General features: G+C 39.0%; 1 protein-coding gene across 3 annotated transcripts in view; it reads right to left on the minus strand.

The window, feature by feature from the left end:
* LOC131223864 (ATP-dependent RNA helicase DBP2-like) overlaps positions 1-15,662 on the minus strand; it is an 81,702-nt gene that overhangs the window by 6,731 nt on the left and 59,309 nt on the right. For 2 of the 3 annotated variants that reach the window (XM_058219393.1, XM_058219391.1), the window contains exon 14: positions 7,078-7,332. In XM_058219393.1, coding sequence (XP_058075376.1) covers positions 7,156-7,332 — 177 coding nt within the window. In that variant the 3' untranslated portion in view covers positions 7,078-7,155. Of the gene's footprint in view, positions 1-6,901; positions 6,992-7,077; positions 7,333-15,662 lie in introns of those variants that run through there. The other variant, XM_058219392.1, reaches the window with a different exon arrangement.

Genomic DNA, 15,662 nt, shown 5'->3' on the forward strand with positions numbered 1-15,662 from the left:
TGATCCGGTGAGCATTTTCAATTTCCAATCCCTTTGTTTTTGTTGAAATTATGTTAAATCAGCGTCCAATGGTTACAAATCCATTGGTTCTTCACGTTTTGCATGAAAAATCATAGAGTTGGAGCTTTAATTTCGATATCCATTGGTTCTTCATGTTATTTTTCAAATTTTTCCTTCAACCAGCTATCAATTGAGACTAATTTTGAAGTATTTAGGAGTATTTGATGAAATTATCATCACATACACTAATTTCAAAATTTGAGTGTAGGTGGTCCAATTTGGGGAAAATTGGGGGAAATTCAAAATTTCCCCAATTTCTCCCAAAATACTTGCAATGTTGCACTCCAAACATGAAATCAAGAATGTATGAGGGTTGATCTACTGATTTGTTAAGTCCTTATCAATTTTCAGAAAATAAAATTCATTTTTTAATTAAAAATTATTAAAATATTATTTTTTTCTCGAAATTTTCCTTCAACTAGCTGTCAATTGAGACTAATTTCGAAGTATTTAGGAGTGTTTGATTAAATGATCATCACATACACTCTAAATGTTATGCATTTAATTTTACTATAGCTGCATTAGTTCAGTCAAACAGCGCATAGCTTAAGACCCTATACAGAGGAAACCTATTATGTGCACTTCTTTTTTAAGATGTTATGATTTGAAAGTGTGTATTAAGGATGCGATATGTAACATGTGATGGATGATACACAGATTTTTCCCCATGTTTCCCAAGAAGTGCGATAAATTACCCGATACAAACGATATATCATGTGCAATAACCGATACATATTTGTATCCTAAGGATGCGATATGTAACATGAGACCTATATTTTGAACATTGGATAGGGGTGGAGGCTCGAGAGAGAGGAATGTAGCACCAGATAATGAGTCCTCTCAGGTGTTAGGCTCGAGAGGAGAATGGTTCGCAGCTTGGTGGGATGGGTTGCAGGAGTTGACGCAGTTTGGTAGTTTGAACGGCTCTAATTTAGTTGTGGGTGGGCCACTACCAAGAGGGATGGGCATGATCAGGAACCATGTAGTTTGCTTGTGAGTCATTCCGCAAGTGCTACTCTCAAGAGGGGAAAAACCAGCAAACAAACTGAGTTGCAGAAGCTTTCATTTGATGGAAAATCGAACCATTACAATTGGGCCAACTGTCACCCAATTCAAAAAAGTTTCAAATTCACCATATGATCCTTCCATGGAAAAGATATTTTCCTTTCTTAATATAGTTTTGAGCATTGACATGGAATTGCCTAAAGTGGTTAATAAGGAGCAACCTTTGCTATCCAAAGTATTGACAGTAGTTTCCATGTCTCTAGTGGTTGCCCCATCCCAAGGCCACCTATCTAAGTTCAATCAAGCGGTTGCTTAATTCAGTGCAGTGTAGTTACATGTGTTGGTCGCACCTGTCCTTGTAGCAACCAAAACACTTAAGCACACGCCTGAAGAATCCATGCACAATTTTTAAATTATATATAATAAATATTTATATTTAGCTATATATATATTTATATATATATATATATATATATATATATATATATATATATTTATATATATATATATATATATATATATATATATATATATATATCAGATGGTTTTTTTAATAATCAAAGTGAATGCCATTCAATTACTCTTTAGACCAAAACCCCATTAACCTAAATTCCCTAGTTCTATATCCTAATTTCCGATTCTCGAAATCCCAACCCTAACATTTCCCACTTTCCCTAAATTCGCCAATCTAAAACCCAATTTTTTCCATAAATTTTCCGAACCCTATAATCCAATTTTTCAAAATCCTCTAACCTAAAATTTCCATTTCCTCCAAAATCCCCAATTCACCTTAGGGCGTGTTTGATTTTACGGTGAAATGGTAAATGCCGTGTAGAAAAGTAATAATTACTTCCCCATAAATTTACAACTTACCTGATTTGACCACTTACTTTTTACACGAAAATCGAAAATATTACAAAATATCTGTCGGTCCCATTGTGATGCATTTCGCTTATCCACACCGTTCATCCATTATTCTAATTGAATTCATAGCATGAGTAAAAAATTGAGGTATATCCAATATTCAATTGGACCACGTCATACAAAAAAGGCAATCCAATACTTACCGTTAAAAACTTTGTAGGGCCACTGTTTCTTTTGGTGTGGGCCACTTGAGTGTTGGATCCACTTCATTTTTTGTCTCATGCTCCAAAATATTGTAATAAAACAGACTGACGGAATGGATATATCATATGCATTACCTTGCAGTTCAAAAAATAAAATTACATCTTTTGAACCAATTTCACAGGCACAAAGCCCTATGAATTTTCAGACGCAGTGAAATCGTAATAATTACCATTTCCCTGTATTTCCCATTTCTTTGAAAAAACAAAAAGGCCCTTAGATCTCTTCTATGACACCAACAAAAGCTCAAATTTGTTTCAAGAAGTCTAATGTGATGACCTTAACACACTAGTAGAAGAAAGAAATAGAGAAGAAAAAAAAAATGAAAAAATAAAAAATGTTGTTGAAATATTTTTTTTCAAAGATAACGAGCTCAAATTTGTTTCAAAGATTTTTTTTTTTTTTAAAAATGTTGTTGAAATTGGGGGAAGAATATCTCAAACTTAATCTCGAAAGGAATGAGAAAAAGTTGTTGAAATAGGCTCAAATCCCTTTCTTATCTATTTACACCATTATTGGGTGGTAAAACAACCCCCCACCCCCCCACAAAAAAAAAAAAAAAAACATCATGTATCATATGCATACCTAAGCACTCCCAAGCGCTAGGCACAAACCCAAGACAAACACCTTGCCTAGATCCTGGATGAGGGGCAACAAGCCCATAACAAGGCAGGAAAAAGGGATTAAGTGTGATGAACCTCACATTACTGGGGAAATAGTTATGGTGATTCGGCATGGAGGGAAAATGTGGAGAGAGATCATTGCAAAAAAGTATGAGGTAAAGCAGGATGGTGGGTGGAAAGCAGTTTCTCGTGTGACTTGTAAGTTGATAAAGGGTATCTCCTTTGTGATCAATAATGGAGAAAGAATTTGGAAAGACGCTTGGCTAGGCGAGAGATTGCTTCAGTCAATATTCCCTTGGCTTGCTTGGCTTTCCCCGATTAAAAATATCGCAATGGCAAAATGTTTTTCACTATGGCGAAGCGATGGTTTGGTCTCCTCCTTGCCGAAGGAACATGTTGAACGAGGAAGTGATCAAATTTGCTAAGCTCTTGGAATGCCTTCAAGGTTGCTACCCATCTACAGGGGAAAGGAGGCGTTGATGTGGAATACAAACAAGTCGGGCCAATTCACAGTTCGATCTTTTTATAAGATGCTCAGGGGAACCGCATCGATAGTGGAACGAGAGGTTGCATCCTTCACGTGGCATTATAGTGCCCCTCCAAAACTTGCAGCATTCGTGTGGCTTGTAGGGTGGGAAGGGTACTCCAAGTGGACAATTCGCAAAGAAGGTTGATGGTGCTTCTAAATGTACATGTCTTGTGCATAAAGAATGAGGAATCGGTCAACCACCTCGTTGTGCATTGTGCTTTCTCCAAAGATGTGTGGGCATCATTCCTTGAAGCCCATAGCACTATGAGAATGATGCCGGCCAATGTTTTAAATATCGACGATATCGGCCGATATATCCCACAATATATCTTGTATCCCAACTGTGCGATACGAAACGTATAGGTAGTGCCGATATATCCAAGGTGTTCGATTCGATGAGCATTTTTAATTTCCAATCCCCCTTTTTTTTTTGAAATTATGTTAAATCAGTGTCAAATGGTTAGAAATCCATTGGTTTTTCATGTTTTGCATGAAAAATCATAGAGTTTGAGCTTTGACTTCAATATCCATTAGTTCTTCATGTTCTTCATTTTCTTTTTCGAAATTTTCCTTCAACCAATTGTCAATTGAGACTAATGTATTTAGGAGTATTTGATGAAATGATCATCACATACATTCTAATTTTGAAATTTGAGTGTAGGTGGTCAAATTTGAGAAAATTTGGACAAAATTCAAACTTTCCCCAATTTCTCCCAAATTACTAGCAATGTTGCACTCCAAAAATGAAATCAGGCATGTACGAGGACTGATCTACTGATTCGTTAAGTCCTGGTCAATTTTTGAAAAATGGAAATCATTTATTAAATAAAAATTAATTTAAATTTTTATTAAAAAAAAATTAATCGAAATTTCCCTTCAACCAGCTGTCAATTGAGACTAATTTCGAAGTATTTAGAAGTGTTCGATGAAATGATCATCACATACATTCTAAATGTTATGCATTCAATTTGAATATAGTTGTGTTAGTTCAGTTAGACAACACATAGCTTAGGACCTTATACAGAGGAAAGCTATTATGTGCACTTCTTTTTTGAGATGTTACGATTTAATAGGGTGTATTAAGGTATTTTCTAACAATCCCTAAAGTTTCATTGAAAAATTCAACCATTTTCCCAATGTTTCCCCATGTTTTCCAAAAAGCGCGATAAATTATCCGATACAAATGATATATCCCGTGCAATAACTGATACGTATCTGTATCCCAAGGATGCGATACATAATGCGATATCAATATTTCGAACACTGATGCCAGCGTCAATTGAAGTCTCCTTTGCTCTTGGCATGGAGGGTTCAGAGATAGGAAGGTTTTGAGGCTAAGACTCATGTTAGTCTTGTGAGCCATTTGGAGGGAGAGGAACAATCGATGCTTCTGAAATATTAGTCAGTAGTAGAGGTGGTGAGAAGGGCGAAATGGGATGTTGTTGAATGGGCCTCTGCTTAGAGGTTGTTGATATTTTTGAAGTTTCGGTTGCTTTGGGCATGTAAATATTTTTTTCGCCTGAAGGTCCACCTTTGGCACTTTTCTAATAAAAGTTCGTTACCTTTCAAAAAAAAAGGCCCCTATGGCATACACCTAAGCGTTCGCCTAGGTCGCCTTTCGACTACACTGATTCGGTGGGCACGAAATCAGTTTCTTCATGATCAATACTTCCTAAAACATCTTGTTGAAGACCTTTTGTGTAGAATGGATGCCCTTCTCCTGAGATAGCGGCAGTGCTCTGGGAAGGGATCCAAAGTGTTGACGTGTTGGAAGGCAGCCCAATTTTCTTCTCTCAAACGATTTGATTTCAATCAGAGGGGTGCCTAAACTGCTTGGGGGTTGACTCACTGTCAGGACACATGCCTCGAGTCCCTGCTCTCTCAGTTTCAGACTATTGAATTCAAGCAGATGCTTTGGCTTTGCAACTACTGCTCTCAGCCTCTCCTCTCACAAATGATCGTGACGTGTCTGGTTCATGGTCTTAGTGGGTTGAGGAGGCAGAAGCTGCTGTGAACTGTATAGGGGAGGATAGTATCTTGCCAGAGTCATACCCAGTTGTCTCATAAAAGCATATTATTTGGTTTTTGAAAGGCACTCCTTATATCCTTCACATTCCTCCAATTGCCTCCCTCCTAACTTGATGCTGACTGAGCTGGATCTCCCAATGACTGACAATCTACCTCTAGCCACTGTGCATTTCCAACACACTCCAATTCCTTGGTATGCCAAGAAAAATCCCACTATTTCTCATTCCAGCTTTGAAGTTGTATCGTGCTATGGCATCTTCAGCTACTGAGTTGACTTTGCTACAGTTTCTATTCCATGATTGCAATATTTCAGGCTGGCCTTTCTAATCTGTTGCTGTGATCATATCAATGCTAAATGTATGGGGGCAGTTATTGTCTTTCATGCATGCACAAAGCTATAGTTGCACAAAGCATGAAGGAAAGTGACAACAAATTCAGATGTGGGAGCAGGAAACCGTCTCTTTCAAAATGTAGACAAGAATGAATAGGTAGGAAGTGGGAGCGAGAGCGAGAAGCCAAAGTGGGGATTCAAAAAGGGAGAGGCAGCTAGTTAGAAGGATCCTGTAACAATGTACAAAACACATCAATCATTCTCTTCGTGAGAAAGTTGCTTCATGGCACATTTGAACCATCCTATTTATTTTTTTCTCAACAGCTGAATGATATTTGAACTAGGCCACTTCCTGAAGATTATCATCACTGGATGCTTAGCAAATTAGGTCTCCAGCTTTTGCCCACACACGATTTGAGAATATCAAGAAATAGTGTGCAACTTCTATGAGGGTATTCTGGTCATTTCCACACAATGAGGTAATTATAGTAATCTTAAAACATTTAGATAGGCTTAAGAGGATCTTTATGATCTCTCTAGAAAGATTGAGAGGATCTCTGTAATTTTCGTAGATAAACTTGAGAAGCCTATCAATATGATACTTTGGATTCATTCAACACTGCAAAAAGCTCCTATGGACAATCCTAGCCATCTAGTTTGCCTGCAAATGGATGGTTAAGAATACAATATACCAAATGGTCCACAGAAGAAGTCCACAGATAGGATGAGTAAGATTAGTCAATGGAGGAGATTTTCAGTCTGTTCTATATCAATGAAGTGGCCCACTAGATGAATAATCTGTAGCAATGAAAGGTAAGCACCCACTTTTACCTAATTCTAGCTTGAAAAAGAAACACCACTAATTCAGGCTGATCATAATTAATCAGGGAATATACGGTTCTTCTAATCAATAGATACGTAGATGATGCACAGGATTCCATATGCAGAACCTTTTTCAGTAATCCAATCTGTTGATCAGATGAGCCTCACCATGGAATGAAGATCCTTGAAAATCTTTCAAATTTATAGACAGTTAAGGAGAAGAAATAGTACATATTCAACATAAAATAGTACAATAATCAAAGGCCCGTGCTCTTCCAATATGGGCAATTTTTGGGGAATCCCCGTCCACATTGATGCCCATAAGCTCGACAGATTGGATGAGCTAACTGCTGCCCCACATGCACGCAGCCCACACACTAGCAAACAGTATGTTTACTGATAAGCACAACCCAATAATTCCTCCACCATAAAACTAGGCCATAAGTTCCATAAAACTGGGCAGTAAACCTACGAAGTTAAAGGATAGATAGATGAGGTACTAATAAGAGAAGATAGACAACATTAAAAGAACAGATGCAAGATTAAGAACTTACCCTTTGTGATGACTGCTGGAACCCTGAAAGTAAAATCAGACATATCTTCGATATGAGAGAGTGGAAGAAATTGGTTGCTCAGTCATCCCAAGCATCATCAGCAGCACCCTCTCTCTTGACACTTGTGGGTGTGAGCATGTACTTGTACTTGTCCTCAATGTTTATCGACGTGGGACCGTTCACCGAGAGCTTAGAAAGCGAAACCCTTGCTTCTCTCTGGGCAGCAGCTGCTTCTCTTTCCTTCCTCCGGGCGACCTGGCAGATATCAACACTTGTAAGGTTTCACCAAGCCCACCTTTGGCGATCCTGACCATTCATATGGTGGTCCACATGGTGGATGGCAGACACCAAGAGAACTAGCAGACCCCCCACAAAAACAAAAACAAAAACAAAACAAAAAAAAACAAAAAAAAAAAAAAAAAAAGAGGTGATCCTACATATTCGGGACACTATTAAACGCAGAACATTGACTGTAATTGTCCATTATCATTAGATGGTTAGAACCATCTCCTAAGGAAGATGGTACAGAATGGCACATCCAATGGTTCAGGTAATTGAAAGGTGGGCGCCAACTTTACCGTTGTTGTGTGAAATAAAATGACATTGTTTTTCAATTGACCAACATATAATGCCTCTTTTAGAAATGGCCAGGTCTCAATGAGTTCTAGAGGAGGCCATTTAGATTTCAATGCTTTTTCTTTTCTTTTCTTTTTTCTTCTTTTATGAAAGGAAACCATATTTTATTACGAAGTGCCGAGATGGTTCAACAAGCTACAAATGAAACATACAGGTTAAAATTGAACTCTTCAAGGGATTAAATACACGAGGTCCATCCCATTAAAAAAAACCAAAAAAACAAAAAAAAACAAAAAACAAAAAAAAACAAAAAAAAAAAAAAAAACCAAAAAACAAAAAACCAAAAAACAAAAACAAAAAAATAAAAACCAAAAAAGACAAAAACAAAAACAAAAACAAAAAAAACAAAAAAAAAAAAAAAAAATACTAATACCCCAAATCCCTGTTGCGGCTACCCATCTCTCTCGTCGGTCCTCTCTCTGTCGCCGATCCTCTCTCTCCCTCTCTTGTTGCTCCTCTCTCTCACACAATTGGGCTGGATTATAAATAGCCCAAAATAGTGGAACCAATCCGGAACCAAACTGATTTTAACAGTCCGGTTCCAGTTCGGTTCTAGGGTGCTAACAGTCCAGTTCGAGTTCCGAAAATCCTAGAACCATTAAGAACGGTTCGATTCTGGTTTAACCCCAAAACCGAACTGAACTGACCCGTGTGTACCCCTAATACATAGACCTATCAGTTATCACATGGGATATATCATTTGTATCATGTAATTTATCATTGTTGTTGGTAAACATGGAGAAACGTTGGGAAATTGGTCAAATTTTTCAATGAAACTTTAGGGATTGTTAAAAAAGACACTAATACATAGAAATAAAACTTAAAAAGATCATAAAAGGAAGTGTACATAATAGATTTCCTTTGTATAAGGTCATAATTTATGCGCAGTCTGACTGAACAAACACAACTATATTCAAAGTCAATTCATAAAATTTATAAATGTAAGAAGACATGTATGGAAAGACAACCATTACATTCAAAAGAAAAAGAAGTAGAAAATTAAAAATATAACTGTGGATTTTAATAAAATATATTTTTTAAAACATTTTTTAACTATTTTTTACTTAAAAATTAAATTTGTTTTCCAAAAACTCCCAAAACTGCCAAGAATGTGTAGATCAACTTATCTACATGTTTGATTTCGTGTTTGGACACTAAGATTGCAACCGATTTGGGAAAAAAATTTCGATTTTTCCCCAATTTTATGTAACTCGACTCATCTCCACCAAATCTCGAAATCAAAGCTCCAAATCCATATTTTTCATGCAAAACATGAAGAATCATGGATTTCTTACCATTTGACGCTAAAAAAGGAATCAATACTCAAAAGTACACCCATTTTAAAATCCGGCCCTAAGAACCTTCCAACCACGATTTTGAAGAAATTTCAAAGATTTTCTTCCAACAAATTAGAGTGGACTAATCGAAATCACCTTACAATGTACTAGAAAGAATTTTTTTTGGAAAAAAAAAAAAAATTAAATTTAAAAAATTTAAAAAATTTAAAAAAAAAAAAAAAAAAGAGAGGAGAGAGAGATCGATTTTCGAAATTTTTTACGATTTTCCAGACAAAACAGCATCTGTTTCCTTTTATCCCTTTCAACATCTCACTCGGTATCAATATATCGCACGACATATTAAGAATTTATACAGGGCGAGTGAGAATATATCGCACGATATCGCGAAACCATGAAAAATGGATTTGAAGTCGGGTTTTGTATCGTCTTGTTATGATCCCCCATTGTTAGAGAGAAGCATTGAAGGTAGCTCTGGAGCAACACAAACTCCCCAATTTCTCCTCAGTTAATTTCCTAAGATAAGGAAGTGTCCACATCACTGCGTCTTCAGAAATAGAGAAGCATCTAGATACCGTGATATGGCTTTTTGGAGAGGCGCAAATCTGAAAATGCCAATTGAAGAGAGGTCTAACCTGCCCACACATCTTCCTAGAATCGGATTTTCTCCCCATTACTGAGGGAAAAACACAATCCCCTCTTTAAACTTCAACTTTAAACTTGAGACCCTAATGCCTAGTGTAAAGAGGAATCCCCCACCCATACTTATATGCGATGGTCTCTCTCCGAAGAGAATCCTCCTCCCCAAATCTCCACAACCACTTTCCTAACAACAAAAGAATCAAGTAAGAGTTCAAACTCAAAGGCAAGAATTTACGTTCTACAAGAGCAATAAGAGTAGAAGACTACAAGTCTACAACATTCAACAGTGCAGACTCAAGATTGAAGACAAGAAGTGAAGAATATATTTCCGAATTCATGGTGTAAATCACGCCCCCCCCTTCTCTTCCACTGCAAGTGCAACTCTCTCTCTCTCTCTCTCTCTCTCTCTCTCTCTCTCTCTCTCTCTCTCTCCTCTTTAGACTTTACTTTAGTTCTTTAGTTTTTACTAGTTTACAACTTACAAGTTATAACAAGAAGAATCAATACACACACCACTCCATGTCTTCTTCCCAATCTTCCTCTTTAAAACCCAAGTCAAATGACCCGGGTTGGAAGTATGGGCACTATCGTAATGCTACGGATAAGACTCACATAGTATGTGAGTTATATGGGTATGTGGGTTCCAGTAGCATTGCGCGGCACAAGCAATACCTTGTACATTTATCGAGGTTAAATACAAAAGCATGCGACAAAATTACTCCAGAAATCCGAAGGGAGATTGTTGAGTATATGGATAAACAATCGAGAAAGAGATGCGATAGTGCCCTACATCATGAGGAATATATGGAACAAGATGCGTATGAAGACCAAGTCGTTGAACTTCTTTTGCTTAAGAATAGGGAAAGCCGAGGGGCGAGTAGTAGCAGTCAACCCGTTGAACAGATTGAGGAGATAGAAGGAGATGATGATGATGATTAAGCTAAAGATCCACCATTGGATGTTGATGAAATATTAGTATATACAGATGATGAAGAAACGGAAGAAGTGTATGTGGAAGAACGAGATGACTTGGATGATGATGGTGATGATGACGATGGTGGTGGTGATCAAATGCCACAATGGCAAATAGATCAATGTATATAGTAGTATTTAGCCATTTACCATTTACTATTATTTTGTTAGAAACTTATAATAGATCAATAATAAGTAAATAGCTTCTTCATTTCGTTTACTAAGTGTTAATGTTGACTATTGATTGATATTTGTTAACTATATTGTTGAATGTTGATGATTTAATGTTTAATTGGTTTTATTTTACTCAAATGTATTGCAAGGGCATATAAAATTATTTATCTATTAACTTAGGAAAGTTCCTCCTACTTTCTTATAATTTTTCATTTTTTTTTATTTTCCACCTAATTTTTCTGATTTTTTAAAATTTTTCAAAAAAATTTAAATAAATATATATATATATATGCGACCACATAATATGCGATTGTGCTATCACATATGCGCACAAGCATATACGATCACACACAATCGCATATAAGATATGACAACATTGGTTAGGATGGACTGATCTTGTTGCCTTTTACTAGACTCACATGATCTTGCTACCTTTTATTGGACTCCCCCATGCTCCTCCACGAATTGAAATAGAGCATAAAAATCATCGTCGTAGTCGCCAAAACTGATGCCAATCAACTTCCCCACAAGAGACATTGTCTTTCCTTATCCACTAATTCCCTGTTGCCATTGAAACAAGGCATGACACTCTATCAACAAACATTAGGATGGACTCATCTTGTTGCCTTTTACTAGACTCGCTTGATCTTGTTGCCTTCTACTGGACCCTACTCACCACTATAAATGTCCACACCCACCTCCACATCCTCTTAAGCAACAACCATCATCTCATTGAGCTCCCCTTCAACCATGCATTGATCTCTAATGACCGCAATGATTTTGGTTGCTTGTCAATCCTCCACTTCCTTCAATAGAATCATCTCTAGCGCTAAAGACCCCTTCGAAAGGTGATGCGAAATGGCTTCTATATATAAATCAGTGTTTCAAATAGTGCCCGTAGCGTACGCTACGTAGCGTCCTAAATAGCGTAAATCTCTTGTAGTGTACGCTACAACTACATAGCGTATAGCATATGTAGCGTAAGCTACAAAACTATTTTATTTTTTTATTACTTTTTTCATGTTTTCTTTGTATCTAATGTGAGGAATGTGACACTTGTATTGTACTTGATACTTTTAACAGATTTTTATTTCTTTTCATAATTGTGACTTGTGGCTTCAATTAGACATTATTAATTAAAGTGGTTTGTTTAGAAAGTTGTTGATGTGATAATTATTTGATTTGGCTTATAAATGTGGATTGGCTTTTGATAAATGATAACTAATTAATAAATCGTTTGAACATGCTTATAATTAATGAAATGAATAATCTTTTAGGCATTTTTATATATTTTTTTCCTTTTTTCCATTATTTATTATATTTGTCCTATTTTTAAATTCAAAAATAGAAGTATCGTGTAGCTTACGCTACACTCTACGTATTTACACTACACGCTATAGAGGGTTGAGCGCTACGCATCACGCTACTGCTATTTAAAAAACTGATATAAATAACCATCTCTTATCAAAACAAGAAGATAAACCATCACTTCTTTGCTAATCACATGTGAGAGAATGAGGAAACCAACAGATGTGGCAAGGGAGACACATGCGTAAAATTCTCGGTACAAGCGATGCTAGGGGTATGTGGCGGGCTCTCAGTGACCCTACTGCCCAACATTAAGGCCGAGTTCATAGCCATAAGACGCATGTCACACATACTTGCTTCCACCGTCCCAAACCGACTTTCCAAAGCACCACCTAGCAGCTAAAATGCCACCTCCTCCCAAGCCTCTCCTCTAAACCCAACCCCTCTACCGAAGCTTGAAACCCACCGCCTCTCCATGCGTAGCCACATCACCTTGAATAGCAAGTGAGACGATGTCTACCACCCCAATAGATGTGACAACTAACCCACCACGTGTCTCCACTCATGTTGCAAGAACACTCATCTCATGTTGGCTAATGGGCACTGGACACGGATGCCCTCCCTCAACTAGTAACCTTTAGTCCATCTTCTCCCATGCTCTCCTACCCTACATTAGTCCAGTTTCCACCTCCCCTTACCATCGAGACCTCCCTGTTTCCTGCCCCATCCCCTCCACCACCCTAATTAAGACTATCCTCCCCCACCACAACAAAGATCCTTTCTAGCACTGCTACAAATTTCTTCTTCCGGGCATAGATTCCCGCCATCCCCACCCACCATTGCACCTCATTCCGTCACCGAATCCACCACAAACACCTCCCCATACATTGGCCCATCATTACGAATGCTACCATGAACCAAAGTTAGAGAGAACACTCCTAAAGTTGGTACCATGCCTCCTCCCATCTGAACGGAAACCAATCCTCCCATTTGCATATCCGCAAAGTTGGCCCATCGTTGAAGAGAACCAAGAGAGTCCCCGCAACAATAACTCTGTCCACCTCAACTTGCGGCCTAAAAGAAATCCATATTTCTTCCTCCATGAGGTGTTCGAGGATGCAGAAGACCTCTTACACACCCCTGCACTCGGATAGTTATAGCTTCACTTTGTCGATGGCTATAGCTTCACCACCAAACTCCATTAGAACATACCCCAAGCATTTTCTACCACCTTCATGTGGACTTTGATCCCCAGATCATCAGTGGACTCCTCCCCCCAAAGCCACCTCTTCCACCTTCTATTCCTACTCCTCAGTTGCTTCTCCTCCCCCCCTACTCCGCCCCAGCAATGCCTAAAGTCACCTCACCCTCATAGGACCTTACATCCTTCTTTCCCCACCCCCTTCTTCCCTTCTCTTGTTTCATGGTCCCTCCATGCCTCCCTCTTAACTCTACCCCCCCCCCCCCCCCTCACTGTTGAGGGTCAAATATTGCATATTAGACCCCAGTTATCACCTAGATTTACGAACATGGTACTGTTTAACGGCCTCATTTAATCGTGTTTGTGATGCAGGGTGTATTTACGAGCTTGGATCACAATAGGGTGCTAAAAGCTGAGAAATAACGCTCAGAATTCAACAAAGCATGGGACGGACCCTAGGAGACCAAGATCGAGGGATTTACACACCAGAGAACCGAGAAAATCGAGAAATTGAAACTCAGGTGGCCTGAAAGTCAGCCAGAATGCAAGATCATGGGGTTTACACCATTTGTTCGGCTTGAAACTTCATACATGGCCTGAGGACCATAAATTAACCGTACACATCAAATTTCAGCCATTAGATCCTTGTGAAAGTGGCCCAACTGACAGATCAGCCCCTAAAACAGTGATTTGGGGCTCACCTGATCGCTGGAAATGCTTCAATTTTGGTTTCAACCCCTTAATCTACATTGGGAAAGGAATGGATGGAGCGGATTCGTCATATACATCAAGGAGGGACCCACCTTACATGGTGCATGTGCACAACACGCACAACCTTCGTGCACTAGATGGGCAGCCCGGTCAAAGACGGGCTGACCTGTCTTTCTTCTTGCGCGGGGACAGCGGACGGATGACCGTCTGCCGTTTCTTATTTGTGGGCCCCACCTATCACCCATTCGGATAATCCGAGCCGTCCATTGTGTCCGTGGGGCAGCCACAACCCACGCCTAGGTGTCCCTTCTCCACCATACAAGCATACGTGTGAAGATCTCAGCCGCATGCAAGATGAACGGTAGCATAGAAGATCTTGTGGGATACACCGAATCCAATCTGAAACCAACCATTTCTTGCTGGTTTTTTGAGAGGATCATAATGAACAGAGCGGATTTCTCCGTCGAAGCCGATAAAGGGGCCCACCATCGTCACAGTGTCAACTACGCTGCTCTGTTTCGCAGTCCGGAAGAACCGGACGTTCCGAATCGTCCTGGGCCACCAGCGATGATCGGATGTCCAATCTGAACCGTCCATCATATAGAGGGACTCAATCTGGTCAAAACGATTCTAACCGTTTTCATCCATACATGCATACATGTCCGCTACAGCGATCACAAGAGGACCATTCAAACACCGTTGCAGCAGGAATTCTTCCCTGGGCCACATCAACGGACAATCAAAACAGACCATCTCCGGTCGAAATTCCGAGGAGAAGCTGATGGACAGCATGGATCTCTCAAATGACAGCTAAAGTGGGCCCCACCAATCATCCTTACGTAGGAAGCCCTATTGTTGCGCGATACATAGTCCGGCCCTATTGCAAACAGCCTGCGAAAGGCAGGTCAATGCTCTACACACATCCACCATCTTCAACGCCTATAAAGGGACGTCAGAGAGAGAGAGAGCAATTGATTTTTCCATCGGAAACGTGAACGTGCGAGCAGAGAGACGGGGAGTATTTTTTTGGTTTTTATTTTAAGGTATAGTGCAATCATGTCCATGGGTTACTAAACCACTTAACTAGGGCTAAGTCCAGTTGAGTTCTTGAAGCAGGCATAAGATCTCCTTAATCTCTACAAGTGGATCCTCTGAATCCCTAGTTTCCTACCTCTGATTTCTCTAAATTTTAGATTAATATTTCACCATTATTCCCTCAAATTCAATCGATTTAGATTTCATCTTAGTCTAGTTCTATTTCTACTTAGTTTCAAATTACGTACAAGTTTCAGTCCCTTGGGATTCGACCTCGGTCTCACCGAGTTTATTACTACATCACAACCCTATACTTGGGGAGTGAACACTCACCTCCTTAAATGGCCTATAGTTCACCACCCCAAGCCCATATCATACCCTTTGAACTATCAACTTTCTCGCTTCATAGTTTTTTACCATATAGCGCTAAAAACACCTTGGAGACCTCTTCCATCTACTCTAGTCACATGAATGCAAAGCCTCGAGCCTTCCAGGAGCCCTTCACCCGAGGAGTCAAAGAGTTGAGGCTTCCTACTCTCGCTCTCCCTTTTCCAATGTAAAAGCTATATATTTGAAAAATTCAACTTGCTCTTCTCGATTAACGTATGATA

This window comes from Magnolia sinica, chromosome 13 (assembly GCF_029962835.1).
Source record: "Magnolia sinica isolate HGM2019 chromosome 13, MsV1, whole genome shotgun sequence".
Lineage (NCBI taxonomy): Eukaryota > Viridiplantae > Streptophyta > Magnoliopsida > Magnoliales > Magnoliaceae > Magnolia > Magnolia sinica.